The sequence below is a fragment of the Delphinus delphis genome, chromosome 9 (assembly GCF_949987515.2).
Source record: "Delphinus delphis chromosome 9, mDelDel1.2, whole genome shotgun sequence".
NCBI classification, from domain to species: domain Eukaryota; kingdom Metazoa; phylum Chordata; class Mammalia; order Artiodactyla; family Delphinidae; genus Delphinus; species Delphinus delphis.
In genome coordinates, this window is record NC_082691.1 from 89,416,376 (window position 1) to 89,435,977 (window position 19,602).

Here is a 19,602-nt window from a genome sequence, read left to right on the forward strand (position 1 = left end):
AGTATCATCTCCAGAAAAAGACAAAAAATTATGCAGGAAATGAAAGAAATTATCATTTTCTGTGTGGCTCAGCTACTATATATGGTATTTACACAGTTATAATATTGTAGACACTGAGTACCAATTTAAACAAAATAATAACCAATTTGGAAGAGGGAATTAGGACTTGTGGCACATGGGTCAGGAAGAAGAAAGCTACATCTTCATCTTCTACAGTTGAGAGTCAAAAGATTATGCCAGAAACTGAGAAATCAAGAAGTACCATTATCAGCATGTTACTTACAGAGCAGAGGTAAATACCTAAAGAATCAGGTAAAACAGACGAGGTGCTTACCCTGGAGAAGAAGAAGGTGCTAGTGCGGGACTACTGTTTTCTATAACAAACTTTGACAAATTCTTGACTCTTTAAAAACTATGTGCATTCTAACTTGAAATAAAATTCTTAAATGTATACTTCTATCTCTTCTATATTGTGTCACTTCATTCACCAGTGTTCGGGTTTCAGCGTGACTAGTTTATACCAGTACCAAAAAATTAATTTTATCTCTGCCTTGAAGGCATTATTATGAAGGCTAGACAAGATATTCAGAAATTCTGCTTTTAATAACAGCTACCATTACTGTGTGCCCAGTACTGTACTAAGAACCTTCATACATTATCTCCAATTTCCACAACAGCCATGCAAAGTAGGTATTGTTTCCATTTTACACATGAGACCCTGATGCTCAGAGAGGTTAAATAATTTACTAATCTGTAGCAGAGCTCCTTGATCCCAGAGTTTCTGTTCTTCCTTCCTATTAGATCACATCACCTACATCACCTCTTTCTAGGGTTTGAGTTTAAAAGAACTACAAAGGGGAAAAAATGTAGCAGTTCAAAGAACTCCTTTGAGGGAAGGCCAGGGAGGGGAAGAGGAACCCTGAAGGATTCAGCAATATTACTAGGTAGCTGTCTACTGACTTAACCGAGCTTAACCCCAAATTGGAATTTCCAGCTGGTCATGTGAGCATAGAAAGCAATTTTTAAACTCTGGCTAGGAGCCCCTATGATTACAAAAATAAAAGCTCCGGTCTGCTCTTATTTTGAAATAAGATATTCCAGCTGTTCCAGCATGGGCCTAAACACCCTGGTGAGGACACTAAGACGACAAGGTTTTGTGTCCAGGGATACCCAGTCATCCTACAAGGCTGATTTCCGAAAAGGAGGGGACAGTTGTATAACTTCTTCCCCAGTGGTGACCTCGGTCTGGGATCTCAGACCAGATGATCTTGAGGGTCCCTTCTTAGTAAGATTCTAGGTTGTATTTATCTTGGTTTAAAACATTAGGAGTCTTGAGAGTGTCTTGGCCAGCTTCCTTTCTGGAATTGTGGTGTGATATAATCAAGACACTTGCCTGCCTCTTTAAGTCTGTTGGTTGGTTGGTTCAGGTGTGGGTAAAGTGGCCAGTTTGAGGAACAACAATGTTGTTTACATTCTTTCTTTCTGAAAAGTCAGGAGCCACCGGCAAGAAATGAAAGTGAAATCAGGGGATAGTGTCATCAGTCAGCACAAATGTGACAAAGTTCAGAGAGCTGTTTACTTAGGCACAACTGCGCCTGCCAGCCAGTCATAAGCTCGGGGCTTATGCTCGGGGCTGCATCGTTCCAGTCTCCACCGGCCTCGTTTCTGGAACCTGACATTAGGACGCAGCGAGAGAGAAGAATCAAGCGAACATGATTTCCTGCTCCTCCTCTTTATGAGTGTTTTGTGGGTTCTGCATCTTCTTTTTGGTAAGTACCTACCCTACATGCCCCACAGCTCGCCCAGACGCCTGCCTCTCTGCAAGACAAGTCAGCTTTCCTCTCAGACCCTGCATTCTAGCCATGGGCCTGGGGAAACGACTGGTAGTGAGGATCTGGGGACCTTCCTCCCCATACAGACCCACCTTCGTGAGCTCTGCTCTTCCCTCCTTCTCCCTACTCCCTGCAGCATCACTGTGCGACTCTGGCCTCAGAAGGGGTGCAGGTAATGTCAGTATAACTGGTTAGAAATGCAGGGGAGAACTGTGGGCAGCAGGGTCTTGCACCGAGTCTGTACAAATAATGGTTTGTGATGCATGAAGTGGATTCTTCATCAGAAATAGGCCACCAAACAAAAGCAGATCACTGACTCGCAGTAGCTAAACTGGTAGTTACAGGAAACACTATGAGTTCTTAAAATACGCACTGTGGACTAAGATTGTCAGAAAGACCTGTGTTCTTGACTCAGAAAGAAGACAAGAGATTTTCAGACCCTGTGTTATTAGACTACATTGCTTTTCACACCTTGATGGAAATTCATGGCGGGATTTTAGTTCAGTTGGTGATCTTAAAAGATTTTTTTTTAATGTGGGCTATTTTCCTAATAATTTCCAATATGCTTCTTCACCTGTAAAATCAAAGGCTCTTTGGGAAGAGATAAATACATGTATTATGTGATTTGTCCTTCCTTCCTCCCTCATGACGGCTGAAATGCATTTTTCAGTACCTTCTTCCTAAACCTCATCTCTCCCAAAGTCCCGAATCCGTGCACATGACGTTCTCCTTTTGATTTTGTATATTCCCCTTTCTCAACACTCTTTCCAGCTAACCCCCTGCTTTATCTAGTCACTAAGATTGTTGGTTTTCTAAATTTCACTTTTACATAAATATAACACATGATTCTGGAAATATTTTTAATGTAAAAAGAAAGGAACTCTTACCCATGCCAGAGATATCAGGGCAAACATGAACATTTTAGAAAAATTCCTTAGTCTCTTTCTTGCAGTTATACTATAAAGTATGATTTCAGACCTGGTTCTTCTAAAGGCTGCATAGAGTTTTAGTATCTTGATATGTCATAATTTGATTCTAATGTTGGGCATTCAAGTTGCTTCTCATTTTTTGCCAAAGTAATACTATGATGAACATTCCTGTATATAAATCATTGATTGCATTTCTGATTGCTGCCTTAGGGTAGACTCATAAGTGGAATTACTTGGCCAAAAGGTATGATGATTTTTAGGGTTTTCAGTGCCTTTTGCCATATTGCCTCCCAGAATGTTTCTAGGAATTTTCACATCCACCATCATTATATGAAAATGCTAGTTTTACTGCACTCTTGATATCAGTGTTTTTAGCTGCAGTTTTAATAGGGAAACTTATAGGTTATTTTACTTGGCATATCTTTGATTACATTACATGAGGTATATAGACTTTTTTTCATGTTAGTTAATGTGATAGAGTGTTTTATAATAAGAAATATGTGTTTGGTCTCTGTCTCCATTTCTGGCACAGAGCTCCTAAAACCCTTGGAATTTCCTTAGTGATAACAGAGGTAAAGGTGTCTTTTTTTTATTCATTACAAACCCTTTTCAACCACATCTGAGTTGTTAACTTTTGGCAAGTCGCTAAGAATGGGGCCGGCTGCCAGGGAAAACCACCACCCCAGCCCCCAACCTCTAGGGAGGTGAGAGCGGCTGGAGACTGAGTTCAATCACCAGTGGCCAATGATTCAATCATACCTACGTAATGAAACCTCCATAAAAATCCCTGAAGTACAGGGTTCAAGAGCTTCTGGGTTGGTGGACACACGGAGATGCCAGGAGGGTGACAGGCCTAAAGAGGGCATGGAAGCTCCACGACCCTTCCCCCCACCCTTTGCCCTAGGCATCTTCTGGGTGGCTGTTCCTGAGTTGTATCCTCCTATGATGAATGAGTATTCTAGTAAGTAGGCTGTTTTCCTGAGTTCTGTGTGAGCCACTCTAGCAAATTAATCAAACCCAAGGAGGGGGTCATGGGAAACTCGAAGTTATCCTAGACTTGCACTGCGGGGGGCAGCGCTCGGCTTGTGGCACTGACCCCTTAACCTGTGGGATCTGATGCTATCTCCAGGTAGATAGTGTCAGAATTAAGTTAAATTATAGGACATCCAGGTGTCACAGAAACTTCCTTGGTGGGGAAAAACCCTCACACATGTGGTGGAGGGTACAAATAAACAGAAGAGCTTTTACAGTTAACTATTTTGCATTCCTTCTTACGTGAAATATCTCTTCATATGCCTTGTCCATTTTTATGGAGATTAATGTTTTTCTTATCTGTTTGCATGAACATTTGTTATATTAGGTATATTAACCATTTCATGTTTGTTGCAGATATTTTTCCATACTCACTGACTTTTTTGGGGGAGGCTGCATTGGGTCTTCTTTGCTGTGCTCTGGCTTTCTCTAGTTGTGACGAGCGGGGGCTACTCTTCGTTGCGGTGTGGTGGCTTCTCTTGTGGCAGAGCACAGGCTCTAGGCGTGTGGGCTTCTGTAGTTGTGGTGCAAGGGCTCAGTGGTTGTGGCTCACGGGCTCTAGAATGCAGGCTCAGTAGCTGTGGCGCACGGGCTTAGTTGCTCTGTGACATGTGGGATCTTCCTGGACCAGGACTCAGACCCGTGTCCCCTGCACTGGCAGGCAGATTCCTAACCACTGTGCCACTAGGAAAGCCCTCCATGATCACTGACTTTTAATTTTACATTTTGTTGTATAAAATGTATATTTTAACAGTTAAATCTGTACTGCTTTTTTCTTTGTAGTTTCAATTTGCTTTTAAGCTCAGAGCATTCTTTCTCATTCATAAATCAAATATTTACTTTTTTCTAGATCTTTTTTTTTCTTTTGTCTGTTTGTTCCTTACACTTCACTATCGGATCCATGTGAAATTTATTTTGGTATGTGGAGTGAGATGAGGCCCTAAAATAGTTTTCTTTTGTTTTAACTAATCAATTGCTTCAGCATTAGTCAATGGAAAACCCTTTCTTCCACTGAATTATAACACCAATTTTACGGTGTATTAACTTCATATACATGGCTTTTCTGAGACATTCTGCTCTCTGAGCTGTCCATCCAGTACCCCTGCCATTCTGTTCTATTGGGCCCACTTCCCCCTCAGTTATTTCTCCTTGGGAGCTGGACACTGCAATGACCTCAGTGACTCTAGCCTGCCTTAGGCCTCTTCAAGTGAACTACAGCTTAAGGTGAATTAATTAATATAATAAATATCTTTGGAAGTTTAATCTTCACATATGCATACACAGTATGTTCTCGCAGAAACTGAGACTTTTTGCAGGGCTTTATTCTATACCCCTAGGCTCACACCACCTCAGCTGTCTCAGTCCTGTCAAAATGACAGAACTGAAATAATTTAGTAATGAGTTTACTCATTCCTTCGTTCAAGGAAAAACAATCCACAGATCCAGGGAGCGTGGCGCCTCACAAGCGGTGGAGCATTCTTTCTAGGGATGTGGGACAGAGCGTTAGAAGAGGCAACGTGGCTTATGATGAAGCCTCGACCTCGTAGCCAGCAGGTCCTGTTTCCTGGGGAAGGTGAGCTGGCTCAGGCTGCTGGAAGACTGTGATTGGTGTATGTTAGGGTTCCTTGACAGGTGTTTCCCAGGCAGGCTGACTTGGGTTTAGATTTGTGACCTGGGCTGGGCCACTGGGGCCGCCTCATTTTCTGAGTCCCAATATACAACTTAACTTTATCAGCCAAAAATCTAGACTTGAATAGACTTTGGGAGGGGACGCCCCCGATCCCCAGCTCTTCTGTGAGGACACAGATCTTCTGCCCACTCAGCAGCAGTAGGGAGGTGCAGGTACTAACAGCCAAGACCCTGGCAGAGCAGAGAACACAAAGGAGCAGCGACCTCGGCCCCTTCCTGCAGCATCCCGCCCACCAGGAAGCATCAGGCCTCAGTCAGCACCCCCCTAAGAGTGACCAGGGAAAGATTCACTTTCTGAGGGATGGAGGGAGAGGCCCCATAGCACCTGCTACTCAGTTTGCCTGTGATTTGCTTTCTTTGAGTTATTTTAGTGAGTTACAAAGCCATTTCATATGCGTTACAAACTCTCCAGGTAAGAACTGCATCTTCCTGTGTGGGGATGGAGGTGAAGTCCGAGAAAACTTAGCCTCCTTTCCAGCCAACTCTCAAAATAACTTTTGCAAAACTGAAGGTCTAAGTCTAAGTGACCATCTATCATTCTTTCCCTCCTCTTCTTTCCTTTTGACTTCTGGGGGCAAACTATGTTCACTAGTTTTACAGCGGGGCTAGTGGGCAGAACCGCCAGAGACAATGCCTGGCACTGCTCCAACCCCAGTTCAGGAACTCTCTGCACCTTCAGCCCCGCCACCTGGGGCCTCGCGCCTTAGGTTTGGGGGAGCAGGGGCTTGAGTTAATGAAGCACCTAGTGAGGATATAATCCAAACCTCTCACCCTGGCCTCCAAGGTCCTCAGGGACCTGGGTCCGCTCACCAGTCCAGCCTCGTCCTGTCCCCTCAGTCACTGGGCTGTCACCCAGTGTCTGTTCCTCTCCCAACCCGGTATTTATAACCACAGCACTCTGTTTCTAGAAGCCTCTTCCCCTGGCTTTTTCACATCCCTCAGGCCTCAAATCAAATGTCTCCTTCACAGACAGGCCTTCCCTGACCCTCCAATGGAGACCCATCACTTCCTTCTACCAGGTTCTCTCCTTCACATCGCCCTGTTTATTTGCTTCCCAAATCTCTTCAAAAATTATAATTATCTTTTTAAAAATACATGTTTGGTGTTTGTCTCCCCAACCAGAGTGCAAGCTCAAGGAAGGCAAGCCCCTGCTTTGCCCCGCATGTTACTGATTCCCCAGGGCCTGTGACTCAGGGAATCGTCCAACATGTATGATCGCTGGAGTCACAAGAGGAAACCCTGGCCTCATCAGTAGAAGGGGGGGCAGTGGCTCTCCAGGTGAGTGCAGGATAGAGGGCAGAAGCAGCATAATCGAGGGCGACAGCAAAGGCTGTCACTCTTTGCTGGTACTGTTATTTGTCTTCAAACTCTGCCTTGGGGCCTGTGAATCTTGGCCCCCCCGTAAACTGCACTGTGAAGTCCCCCCAGTAAAAACCAAACGAGGATGGGTCCCAAGGTGCAGGCGTTTTCTCATTTTTAAGGATTATTTTTCCCCGCGCTAAATTTTTTTTGACCTTTGTTCCCAGCTGGATCATCTGCTTACTAGCAGGGCTAATGAGCAACAGAACAACTGGACAAACAGCAAGTTAATATTAATGGAGCTGCTGAGACAGTCTATTGCGGTAGCTTGCTGGAGGTGGAGGGGGTGGCGAGTGCGCCAACTCCACGCTGCAGTCTCATGGTGTAGTCATGTTTCTGCTGGCAAAGCTGTTTTTATTTACATGGAAAAATTAAGTAAATCCAGACGTCACAGTGTTCCATAAAAAGCCACTGCTGGCCCGGCCATCCGTGCGGCATCTGAAACCCAGGCGGCTGCTTCCATCTTACAACATTTGGGAAACAGCGCTGTGGCCTCGTTTTCAAAAGTAAGAACCTGAGCTCACGTTTCTGCCAAAGCAAATATGACACATTTCCCTTTCTTCTTCCCTTTTTATTTTCGTCAGGAGCCACACCCAAACCACAAGCACAGTGATGGCTCAATGAGTTCAGCTAGACAGATTTTCGCCAGGGCTGGAGGCCCCCTCTGACAACCTGGCTCTCTCCTCTGTCAGATTCTGTTTTTCTGACTTTCTTCTGCTCGTATTTTCTTCCCTGGGCTTCGCTCCCCCCCATTCACGTCGCAGCCACGCCCTCCGCCCCTGTCCTGCTCTTCCCTCGTGTCCCCTTTCTCCCCTGGACCACAGCCTCCACCACGGCACCAGAGCAGGCAGCAGTCCACCTGTGCAGATCAAATTAACTCACTTCAGTCTCACAACAGCCCCCAGGGACAGGCTCGAAGGCGCGTTAAGGGCGGGGATGTAGACTCTGGCAAGCTCACTGACATGCCCAAGGTCACGCGCTATGAGCGACAGGACAGCAGCCTGAACCCCGGTGGTCTGGCGCTAAGGTCCACGCTCTTCACCACCACATCCCTCACACCATCCCGGAGTCGTCCGCGCCAGCCACCAGTGAGGACAGCTTCCTGGAGTCCAGGTTCTCCAGGGAAGCTCTGTTCTGAACTCCAGTACTAGTGTCTCCTCAAGAATGTCACTTCTCTGAGCCTCAGTTTCCTCTCTATGATAATAATTTAAGTAACACTAGGTAACGTTCCACATGCTGCACATAAATCACCTCACTTAATTTCCATAACATTTACAAAACATGCTCTATTGTTATACCCATTTTGCAGATGAGAAAACTAGGCAGAGAGACATTCAGGTAGCTAGTAAATGGTAGAGCAGGGATTTGAACCCAGGACACACAGCTTCAAAGTCTAAGCTCAATGTCACCCCCATACAAGAGGAGAATAATGTGATGTCCACACACTGTGGCCGTGAAGATTAAAGGGGATGATGCACGTGAGGGCCAGACCTCGGGAGACAAGACTCAGGTTCTTACAGTGATTTCACAATTCTGCCCGACAGGCCTCACCAGGCTCACTTGGGGAAGCCACTGAGCCTCACTAAGCCTCAGTTTTCTCCTCTGGAAAGTGAAGATAATAACATTAAATGTGCTCTCATAGTGAAAACTTAAGAATACCTGCTAAGTGCTTAGTACAGGGCCTGGCGCAGAGTAAATGCTCAAAAAGGTTTTGAGGTCAGTATTTGATCTTTAATAAGCCCTCAATCAAACTAGATTCTTTCTTAGACACCTCCAGTGATCATAAAGACTTCTCAAAGCAAGTTCTGCCCTCCAAGCTCCCCTATAGCTTTCTTAAGTCATTAATGAGAAGGAAGGCCGGGAGATGAATTTGTAGCCGACAAACTAGAAACCCATCCGTTTTTCTTTCAAGCTTCTGTTCCACAAAACTTGCACACTGTGTAGTGTCTGTCAGCAGCAAAATTGTAACATCCAAGTTTTGCCAGGTCATGGCAGCAACTGCTCCTGCTGGTGCGGGGGGCAGGGCGGGGCCTCACCACACCTGAGTCCCTCCTTGCAAGGGGCCTCACAGTGTCCAACGCCTGAAGCTAGCTACAGGCTCACATACATGTCTGAGAAAGAGGGGACAAGCTTGAGGAAACTTACATTTAGGAAATGGGAAGCATAAAAAACAGAGAAGGAGAACTAGGACAGAGATTCAGGTCAAAAAAATAGAAGCAGGTCTTCCCTGGTGGCGCAGTGGTTGAGAGTCCGCCTGCCAAGGCACGGGACACGGGTTCGTGCCCCTGTCCGGGAAGATCCCACATGCCGCGGAGCGGCTGGGCCCGTGAGCCATGGCCACTGAGCCTGCGCGTCCAGAGCCTATGCTCCGCAATGGGAGAGGCCACAACAGTGAGAGGCCTGCGTACCGCAAAAAAAAAAAAAAATAGAAGGAGGCATTTACGAAGCTCTATGTGCCATGGCTGACGTTCACGAAACCATTCAGAGGTCACTCAGTGGATACTTACTATGTGCCCATAATGTGCCAGGTAGTCCTGGGTGTTGCGGATGTAACAGTTAAAGGCAGATTTTGAGAGAGACGGGCAGCCATAGATTTTTGTCTGATTTGCCTAACAGATAAAATTCCTTGCCCACATGAAGTTTACATTCTACTGAGGGTTGTAGATGGAAGACAAAAGAAAACATTTAGCACGTTAGATGGTGGAAAACGGCAAGGAGGAAGAGCAGGGAAGCAGCACAGGGAGAGCCGTGCCGGTGCCGCGGAAGGGCTGCTGCGGCTTCAAAATGCCGACCAGGGATGGCGCCACTGAGAAAGGGACCTTTGAGCAGAGACCCAGGGGAGGCAGACACGTGATAACAGAGACCCAGGGGAGGCAGACACGTGATAACAGAGACCCAGGGGAGGCAGACACGTGATGACAGAAGAGCACTCCAGGCGAGGAATGCAAGTGCAAAGTCCCAAGCTTGCCTAAAGTTTTTGGAAAATGCGAAAGGAGCCAATGTGGCAGAAGCTGGGGGAGGGAGTGGAGAGCAGGAATAACGGGAGAAGAGGTCCAGGAGGTGACACGGGCACTAACAGCACTGGGGAGTCCTGATCCCAAAGAAGCAGGAGAAGGCCAAGTTATTGTTAATGTTGTCCCTGGAAAGTGGGCGCCCTTGGCGTCGAGAGTCATCCTTGTTAACAAGCTCCAGGACATTTACACACCTGTGGGCACAGCACACTGTACCATTCCCTGGCCGAGGAATCCAAACGTTCCAGAGTCTCGTCCCCACCCTCTGGAGCAGGAGCTCGGGCTGAAGGGGACACTTACAGGAACTTGCCTTCCTCTCCGATGGGCACCTATAAGGGCTCATTAAACACGTGATGAACGAAGCAGAATCTCCCGGTGGTGGATGAGTGGTGCCCTGATATGAGCGCCAGTGCAGGGTGCTCCAGGAGGCTACCCTCGGGGGCATCATTCGGGACAGAGGCGTGCAGGTGGTGAACTCGGGCAAAATGGCAAGAAACTAAATAAGCCCCAGCTATATAAAGTCTTGTTACTCAATATCATTAGACGCTCAGGCAGGAAGAATGAACTGAAGAAACAGAATGAGGTGGGTGATTTGGGAGTGGGTATTTTTGCTAAGTCAATGTAGAGAAAGGAGTTTTGTGGGGAATCTCGTATGTTGGGGTAAGATGAAAATGTAATATGTGAAGTCATGATTAGAGCAGTGACGAATCAGAAGTTATAAATAAGTGTGTGATCAACATCTGTATACAGCAGCCGCATAATGATTAAGCTGATAGATATTTTAGCATAAAAGAAAGAAGTGCTTGGGAGCTGGAGCTACAGACCTTCTCTAAAATGGAAACAAAAGGTCGACGGGCAGCAGTTTGCAAAGTTCACTTTGACCCTGGAACTCAAGAGAGCACGTGGTAGGCCTTCAGCCATCTGAAGTAAACAAGCCAGTGTCGGTGGCAAGAGCCGGCCTCCCCGCTCCATCAGCCCTTCTCAAGTGTCCCTTACAGTCAAGGGGCAGGCCAGGGGTGAAACCTATGCTGGGAAAAGCTCTCTGGTCACCCGTTCTCTGCCTGCCAGGTGTCCTGTACTCGGGGCGTGGGCGGCTGGAGGGATTTCCAGTGCAACAATCCGCCAGTGCTCCAACCCTCCCTCAGACACGACCTCATGCAAGTTTCCCTCTTTTAACATGAAGGTGGCAAGAACGTAATTTAGAAGATCAGGATACTATGTCTGTGCCTCTTTCAGCCATCATCCCATCAGCGTGAAAACTTCAGAGGTGCTTAAACTAGAAAACAAAAGCAGACCAACTGCCTCGAATGCACTGTCTGGGAGTGTTCTCCTTCTGCTTCTCTAACTGGGACCCTGCTGCCCTGGGCTCTCCGGTGACAAGCGTGAACACACTCCACACACTCACTCAGAGTCAAGATCTGTGTCTTGGTCCAGGGGCCCCACTGCCACAAAGGGTTATGCTTTACGATGACCGCTGTGACGACAAAAGGCTAGCAGCCTTTATTTATAAAGAGCTCATATACAGAAACCAAACAGAAACCAAAACTGAAAATGATAGAAAGAAAAAAAAAAAGGAAATGACAGCACTCCCAAGAGAAGAAAACAGAGACGGTAAACAAACACTTAAAAAACGTTAAACCTTGCTCATTAAAAAGAAACAGTACAGCAATGCTGTGTCATTTTTCATTATCAAAGATGAAAAGACAAGAAAATTCAATCTGGGAGGATTAGATGAGAAAGTACTCTCTTAAGCTGCTGGTGGAAGGATAAACTGATTCACAAACATAGTCACCCTGGCATTATTTTTAATATTATAAAACAACATCGTAAGACAGAATATATAAACCATACACAATAGAACAGCTAACGCAGCCGTTAAAAATATTGTTTAGGAAACACTTCTAGTGACAAAAGGAAATGTTAATGCTATAATGATGTTTACAAAGTGGGATACAAGCACATATATTTACGTGGTCCCAACTATGTAAAGCAACATTATAGAAGGAAATGTGTCGTTGACTGGTTACTTCTACAACCTTGAAATTATAGACGATTTTTAGTCTTGTCTCCATACTTTCGTGCATTTTTCTAGTTTTCTACAACCAAGATGCATTACTTTATTATAAACAGGAAAACTTCACCTAAAAATAGCAACAGTGACTCAGCAGTGTCCCCTTCTGCCCTCTGAAGGAAGCACAGGCTTATCATCTAAAGGGAACTAAAAAGCTCATTGTGGTGAGAACATGAATACTAGGATTGTTAAAAGCCAAAACAAAACAAAACAGGGTAAGCTCTTAGGAAGGCAGAGCAGAGTACCCTAGGGTTTTCCAACCAAATAACCATATCGTTTTACTGGGAAGTGTTTAGAAAAAAGAAGCTAGGACTAACCCCCAACCTCTCTGTCCACATCCCAACAGGAAGCACGGAGGAGCCATCCCAGCACTGAGTAAATATATATGAGACGTAAAACACGGCCCCTCACCTCAAGAAGCTTTGCCGTCTTGTTAGATAAGTACATGCAGGACCTAAAGGGCGCTACCTGTCATTTTCATTCAAAAAAAAAAAAAAGAGTTCCTACTGTGTATCACGCACCATTCTGGGATAAAACAGCGAGTGGGAGCATAATCTTGGCCTTCAGCTACAGCAGAGTGTGGGCTGAAGTAGTCTGAGAAAGCTGGTGAAAAATTAGTAGGACTCAGAGAGGCAGAGAACAGGGTAGGACTTGAGGAGGTGGAGTGCCTGAGCGGGTGGGCAGTCGGGAACGGGGACAGTGGGCAGGTGCCGGACTGAGCAAAGCAAGGGGGGAAGACCAAAGGGAGCTGGGCCTCACTGGAGAACCCAAGTTCAAGTTCTAAGCCATACCAGATCGTGGTGAGCCTCACGTACCAGGCATAGGAGTTGGGACTGAATTCTATGTGCATAAAGGGGTGAGAGGAAGTAAATCAGGGACTACCACCTTCTCCACACGCCTGCTCATGGGCTTCCTAGCTCCAATTTATTTTGTCTCACTCTCTGTTGAAAGCCTCGAGAGAGAAGAGGAAGTCAGAAACAAAGGCCCTGGGTGCCTGGGGAGCTGCTGATTGACATGGCTCAGGCAGTCTCCTCTGAGAAGCCCCAGGAATCTTTTTGCATTAAGCTTTATATATACATATATTTTTTTAGCCCAAGTGTAACAGGCTTGAAATAGGATAAGTAAGAGGGAGCGTTTACACAAAGGCACCCCAACTCCCAACCTGGACCATGGAGGCAAGTCAAATCTCATTTCCCACTGCACCATGGTGTAAATCCGGATTCCAGTCCTGGAAATCCATCCTACACCCCGAAATACCTAAATGCATTAAAAATGGAGATACAGGCTTTTACAAACACTTGTTAATATGTAAAACCGTGCAAACTGTGTTCCTGTTGGGAATTCTTCCCATCCCGTGGGCTGCACCGGTTAAAACTTACTGTACCAATCTAATACCGTGGACTAAACACACTCTTCTTATACCTGGTAAATCTTTCTGTCTCTGCCAAAGGAGTCACTGATAAATCTTTATTCTCATCAGCCACCTACTGCAGACTGAACATCTGTGTCCCCCCAAAGTTCGTATGTTGAAACCTAACCCCCAACGAGACAGTATTTGTAAGTGGGGCCTTTGGGAGGTGATTAGAATGGGATCGGTGCCCTTAAAAAAGAGGCCCCAGAGAGTTCCTGGTCCCTTCCACTATGTGAGGACACAGCAAAAAGCTGAGCCCTTACCACACTCCGAATCGGCCGGTGCCTTGATTTTGGACTTGCCGCCTGAACTGAGAGGAAGAAATCTCTGTTGCTGACGAGCCACCCAGTCCGAGGTAATTTGCTGTAGCAGTCTGCATGGCCTGACGCTGCCCTCCCCCTCAGTCTGCTCCACGTCCTGCCCCCTCTCACCACGCTTTGTTTTTCCACGTGCAGGACAAGTGTGGGAGTGGTCAGGCAGACCCTCCAGCCAGCTCTGGGAAAGGTGAGGGGCTGCACCTCTCAAGGGGTCCCTCCAGAAATTGATCTCCAGGGCCACCACTGGCCACCACTCCCTGCACTGCCCACACCACGGGCAGCCCTGGCCGGGTGCACTGCAGGATACCACTCTGTTCTGGCCCTGTGCTCCTAGGCACTTCAGGATGGAAATGGCTGTTTTGTTCCATATTGGCAAATTTACAAATATGAAGGCATAGTATGCAGATTACTGTTTGAGAGGCCAATTTGGAGAAGTCCTTCTGATTAAAAACTTAGTGAAAACATTTTTCCAAAAAGATGACGAAGGTACATCCTATATATATCGATACTATATACTATGGAGGGACTAGAGAAAGCAAGTTTCCTGTAGATCAATTTGGCAAAATGCAGTAAAATCACTAAAAAATATTGCTACCCTTGACCCAGTGATTGCAGTTTTAGATATTAATCCTAAGGAAAAATCAGATTCAGCAAAGTCTCAGGCCAAAGGTCATTCAGTTATGATATTTCCCGCCCTCAAAGCTGCCAGGGGGGCCCTTCCTCCTGATCTCAACCCAGACAGGCAGCTGAGGACTTAGCCCGTGGAGCCTGCCTGGAGGTTACCCCAGATGTCTTGGTTTTAGTTTGGCTGTCTTGAAGGGAGTTTGCCACAGGTTTTTATGGAATTCCAGAAGGGAGAGCAGGAGCTTGAGAAGAAACTGGGAGGGAGACAGGGAGAAATGGACACTCACAGCGTGACTTCCTGCAGGTACCCAGGAAGGCGCCCTGCGAAGCGCAGGAGAAGATGCCCGTCCTAAGGTCAAGGCGGAGTAACCAACTGCTGTTCCTGGGAATCATGACACTCACAGTCACAGTGATCTTCCTGCTGTTCTTTGCTCTCCTCTGGAAGGCCGGCAACCTTATCGACTTGCCCAACCTCAGAATTGGCTTCTACAACTTCTGTCTTTGGAACGAGGGCACTGGAGCCCTACAGTGTCACCAGTTCCCTGAGCTGGAGGCCCTGGGGGTGCCTCGAGTTGGCCTGGCCCTGGCCAGGCTTGGCGTGTACGGGGCCCTGGTCCTCACCCTCTTCGTGCCCCTGCCTCTCCTCCTGGCCTGGTGCAACAGTAACGAGGGAGAGTGGCAGCTGGCCGTGGGCTTCCTGGCCATGTCCTCCATGCTGCTGGCCAGCGGCCTGGGCCTCTTCCTCACCTACACATGGAAGTGGCTCCGGCTCTCCCTCCTGGGGCCTGGGTTTCTAGCTCTGGGTGTTGCCCAGGGCTTACTCATCCTCTTGCTTATGGCCACAGTCGTGTTCCCTCAGAGGGCAAAGGACAAGAACTTGAGAGCTGCTAGCTCTAAAGGCTTACGTGATTGCAAGGGTTCTGTTTGAACTATGCTCAGAGAAGGTGCCAGAGGATTCACGGGCTGCTGTGTCTTCTCGGCCATCCTGCTTCATAGCTAATGCTGATCTCAAGACTAGCAGACGGGACCCACCGCGGAGGGAGTAGGGCACCCGACGTCAAGGACAGGCAGCAAGGGCGGCCAGGGCTCCCTCGGCCACTTAGTGTAGGGTTGTGCGTCCTTTGGGACTTTTAAGGTTCCCAAGGTCACCCTAAAACCACACAGCTCATTGTCACAAGAATTCCTGCTTTAACTAACTGATCTGAGCAAGCCATTCTTACTTTATCCTCAGAACAATGGGGAGATAAGGCTTCCTGTCATGGGGCCAGATTTCCAGTACAAGTTGCCAAACGCCAGACTGGAACCCAGTGAGGGTTTATGAAGAAACACCTCAGGGTCCCTGGGGGCCCTGCCTGGCAGGCTCCCCATCTCCATCCAAGGCGGGTAGAACGCGATGAGCCCCTCACCTCTGACAACGCTCCCAAAGGCCCAGGAATAACCTGAGGGATTCACCGAAGACAGAACACATGGGCACAAAGAGCAGCCTTGGTGGCTTTGACGGTTCCCCTGAAAAGGCTCCCGGCTCCCTGAAGGCTCCCTGAAGGCTCCCTGAAGCCCGACAGAGCAGGGAGTCAGCGGGCAGATCCCTCCCAGCACGTGACCTGGGAGTTCAGGAGCCGAAGACACTGGGTCCCTGGTCAGGAGAGGAAGGTGAACAGGACTGAACGGTTCCACATCCACGTGAATGCTGCATCCCCTCACCTCTCAACCCGGGCCCAGAAAGGATACAAGCACAACTCACGCACTGGGGAACTTTGTGTATTTTTCAGCACCTATATATTGAAAATCTGTACAGCACGTGATTGCCTCATCCTATGCCTGTCAAAAGCCACACTGAATACAGAAGCAGAAACACGGACTCTAGTGTGATGTCTTGTCCTTGGTGTCTCCTTTGGGTTCCTGTCCCACTCTTGCTTTCCGACTGTCCAGGGACCAAGGCCGAGGCCACCAAGTGGAAGAAAGGTGGCAGCTCGGGGGGAGGAGGCCTGATTGGTCAGGAGGCTTCCCAATCTGTACGCTGAGCCTCAGGTTCCTGGACGGAGCCCAGCACTGTGGCAGGATGTCTGGTTCAGGGCTGGACGAGCAGGGGCTCACAGACTGATCGAATGCCTCGTGATTAAGGCTATTTTTAAAATAGGCTTCCTCCTTAGGGAGGCCAAACAGTAGGAATTCCAGTGTACTTAGCAGCCATACTTGTTTTTCTTTAAACATTATTAAGTTGACTCTTTGGTTCCAGTAAATTGACCACCACAACCTCATCTCCCTGGAACCAGGTAACTGAACACAACAGACTGTGGGGATCCCAGACCCTCTGAGCAAGGAGAGAGCACAGTGCAGGGAGGATCTCTAACGGGAGCTCATTCTGATTCCTCACTTCCCAAGGTGAATCTGTGCAGCCCAGAGAGGCGCAAAGCTGGGAGCAGAAGCCGTGACAGTCTGAGGGCAGCGCCCAGGCCAAGAGGGAAACCCCGCTTCCTTCAGCCACTCTGGGCAGAAAGTCCTGGAAGTTTGTCCCTTAGCTGAAAAATATCTCTCTGACGTATTTTAGCGCGTCCTGGTCCTCCTCGAGTTCTCTGCCGCAGGCCGAGTCAGAACCCGCAGGCCCCGGAGGAGGGCCGTCTTCCCCACAGTCCTCGTCCTCGCTGTCCTCGCTTCTGCTCCCGCGGGGACTCGGAGACGGCGGCGCTGAGCTGGCCGGGGACTGCTCTGGCTTATCAGCGCCTGCCAGAGGCAGCTGTTCCAACGGCTTTTCCTGTTTTCTGCCCTGCCGAGTAGAAGCAATGGCAGGCAAAACAGACGGGGGTTTACTTCCCTAACGTGCTGGTTTATCTGTCGGTGATGCAGAACATGCCCAGAAGCAACTGTGAAGCCAGCACCGGACGAGTCAGGCCCTGCCCCCAAATCACAGATGGCCCCTCCCTCCCTTCACCCGACCCCTCCCCTCCCCGCCACCCCTTCTCAGATGGTGCAGAAGTAGAGACCAGCTTGGGAGAGCAGCGGCAGGGGCCTGAGGAATAGCGCCACAGGAAAGAAAACTAGAATAAATGTACGTGGAAAGGCGGGGTGACAGAATGCAAGGAGCACAGGAGACGAACCCCGAGTGCGGGTCTTAGCCTCTCCCTTACTGGCACCAAATCACTTATTGTAACTAATAATAATATCTATCAGCAGGTTATTGCAAGGAATAAATGCGATAGGAATATATAAAAGTCCCTGAGCAACTATCAAGTACTATCAAGTACTACCAACTATCAAGTACAACTCTGAAGTGGGACAGTTATCATTCGCTTCCGGAAGCCAAGACACTCAGCGGCGTGGTGCTCCGTACGGCGCTCAGAAGTCACCTCGCCTGACTGAGACCCTCCAGAGAACATGAGCAGTTAACGACTTCTGTCCCGTCCACACGCCACCAGCACAAAGTCACCCAAACAGAGAGGGCTGCCCTCCCTCGCACAGCTGCGCCCTCCCAGGTCTCCAGCCCCAAGCGGGTGCCCACCAACCAGGAGCGGGCTGCGGATGAGTGGGCTCCTGGCCACCCCAGCAGGCAGGGCTCCTGTTTTATTAGCATGAACCAGGCCCTGGTCTAGTTTCTGCCCACCAAGAGTTTCTGGTCATAAGAAAAGACACAGCTGACTTTACCTCAATCAGGATCCCCAGAGCAACATCTACGATTTCAGCTTCATTCATGCAGTACACAGTCCTCACGGCAGGAAGTCTGAAAGAAAAGCACAAAGCTAGAGATGGCACGGAATCACCAGGAGGAGAGAATGAGAGCAAGAGCTGCATCTCAGGGCCTGCCCACCAGGGGTGAGAGCAGCAGCTTCCCCAGGGCACCAACGTGGCTTCTGCATCCTTGTAACCAGTGACTGGCACAGGGGGTTCTCGGGGCAACAGTGTGGGGCTTCCCAGCCTCCACCAGCTCCCCTGAGGATCTGGAAACAGGGCACGATGGCCGGCTTCTGAGAGTCAAACTCACACACACGGTGGATGCGAGCAGATCGAACAAGCCAAGACATAACCCACCCCCCTCCCACCGCAGTGCATGAACACAGTAAAGGAGGGCGGCACAGACCAGAAATCGCAGCTGGCCAATGAAGAAAACTTAGAAAGGGAAGGGCAGAGAGGGACAGTGAGCGCCTGGGACCACGAGGGGAGAGGGCAGGGACATCCCCTCCGTGGCAGCCCAGAAACCCCCGCCATTACCACCATTCAACTAACCCACCCCACGGCCTCTGATCTCAGGCCGGCACAGTAACCTGCAGCTTGTCCACCTGTCCCTGAAGATCTACCCACAAGGAGTCGGGACCACCTCGTCACTCATCTTGCCCAACGGATGGTCACAATTTCTGTGGCAAGAGAAGAGACTGGCAATTTGGACAACTGGCGTCTGAGAGCTTGCCTGGTGTGTGTGACCCGAGAGAGGGAGCCGCTATCCAGGAGCTGACAAGTGAGGGTCTGGCGGTGGAGATTCACCAAGAGAGGCAGGAGCCGGTGCCAGTCTGGGAGGGCACAGCTCACTTCCTGTGCACCCCCCGAGAGCTGATGAGAGGTCTGTGGACTGAAACACCCCACCTCACCGTTCTGCCAACACGGGAAGAGTGGGCCCCGGCAACTGTAATGTCCCAAATCCCTCCCCCTGTCCTAATTCCCCAGGAGGACCAGAAGCTGCCCCACCTTGCTGCAGCCACTGGCACCGTGGCTGTTCTCCTCTTGGGGGTCTTCACCTGCACCGTCCTCTTTTCAGCCACCTGGGCTGTCATCCATGCGGGAAGCACCCTTTTTTTATTCTCAGATTTTAAGTCTTCCATCTCCCTAGTCTCTCATGAAGAGGAACCAGGGCCCAAGCTTAATGACTTCAGGACAGCAAATCCCACTCTCTCATCACACCAGGAATTATAGGTCTGTTTGTCCTGAATGGGAGTCCAGCTTTAATTCCTACAAAGAAGAACAAAGACCAGTGAATTCTAATCAGCGAGAATACTCCCAGGCATCAGCCGAAATTACTGGTCAGGGCAGGGCCCAGGAGACGCAGATGTGCCGTTCACAGGGCATGAAGGGGCAGGCGAGGGGCTCAGGGAGAAGCAGCCCTCCACGCAGGGCCCAGGGACCCCACCGGCAGCCAGGCCCAACGCCTCCAGGAGCCTCTGCACTGAGCCATTCCACACGGGAGGAGTGGCATGAACATCCTCCCAGGAGGAAAGAGGGAGGGAGGTGCCCCTGCTCCTCTCCACCGCAGAGGCTCACGGTCCCCAGGGTGTCCAGACTACCCTACCCTTAAGACACCTCTCCAAGATCTCTCCCCTGTTTCTCCCAACCACAGACTTCTC

General features: G+C 48.8%; 2 protein-coding genes across 14 annotated transcripts in view; one reads left to right on the forward strand and one right to left on the reverse strand.

Moving 5' to 3' along the window:
- The window catches only part of CYREN (cell cycle regulator of NHEJ), a 102,781-nt gene that overhangs the window by 81,935 nt on the left and 1,244 nt on the right, over window positions 1-19,602 (reverse strand). For 8 of the 10 annotated variants that reach the window (XM_060020942.1, XM_060020943.1, XM_060020941.1 and 5 more), the window contains exons 2-3: window positions 18,950-19,210; window positions 17,915-17,990 (exon numbers count right to left, since the gene is read on the reverse strand). In XM_060020942.1, the coding sequence (XP_059876925.1) occupies window positions 17,915-17,990; window positions 18,950-19,083 (210 nt within the window). In that variant the 5' untranslated portion in view covers window positions 19,084-19,210. Of the gene's footprint in view, window positions 1-16,141; window positions 17,040-17,914; window positions 17,991-18,949; window positions 19,211-19,602 lie in introns of those variants that run through there. The other 2 variants (XM_060020944.1, XM_060020950.1) reach the window with 2 other exon arrangements.
- TMEM140 (transmembrane protein 140) lies at window positions 1,496-16,134 on the forward strand. 4 transcript variants are annotated; one of them, XM_060020940.1, is made up of 3 exons: window positions 12,423-13,689; window positions 13,790-13,838; window positions 14,580-16,134. In XM_060020940.1, exon 3 carries the CDS (start codon window positions 14,616-14,618, stop codon window positions 15,201-15,203), a length of 588 nt encoding a protein of 195 aa, XP_059876923.1. In that variant the 5' UTR covers window positions 12,423-13,689; window positions 13,790-13,838; window positions 14,580-14,615; the 3' UTR covers window positions 15,204-16,134. The 4 variants fall into 4 exon arrangements, 3 of the variants coding, with proteins under 3 accessions (XP_059876920.1, XP_059876923.1, XP_059876921.1); XR_009520684.1 differs by lacking the exons at window positions 12,423-13,689; window positions 13,790-13,838; window positions 14,580-16,134 and adding exons at window positions 1,496-1,769; window positions 12,270-12,336; XM_060020937.1 differs by lacking the exons at window positions 12,423-13,689; window positions 13,790-13,838 and adding an exon at window positions 1,501-1,769.

What these genes read in the sequence shown, in the direction of transcription:
- TMEM140 (XM_060020937.1), top strand. Translation starts at nt 14,616, where the DNA reads ATGCCCGTCCTAAGGTCAAGGCGGAGTAACCAACTGCTGTTCCTGGGA.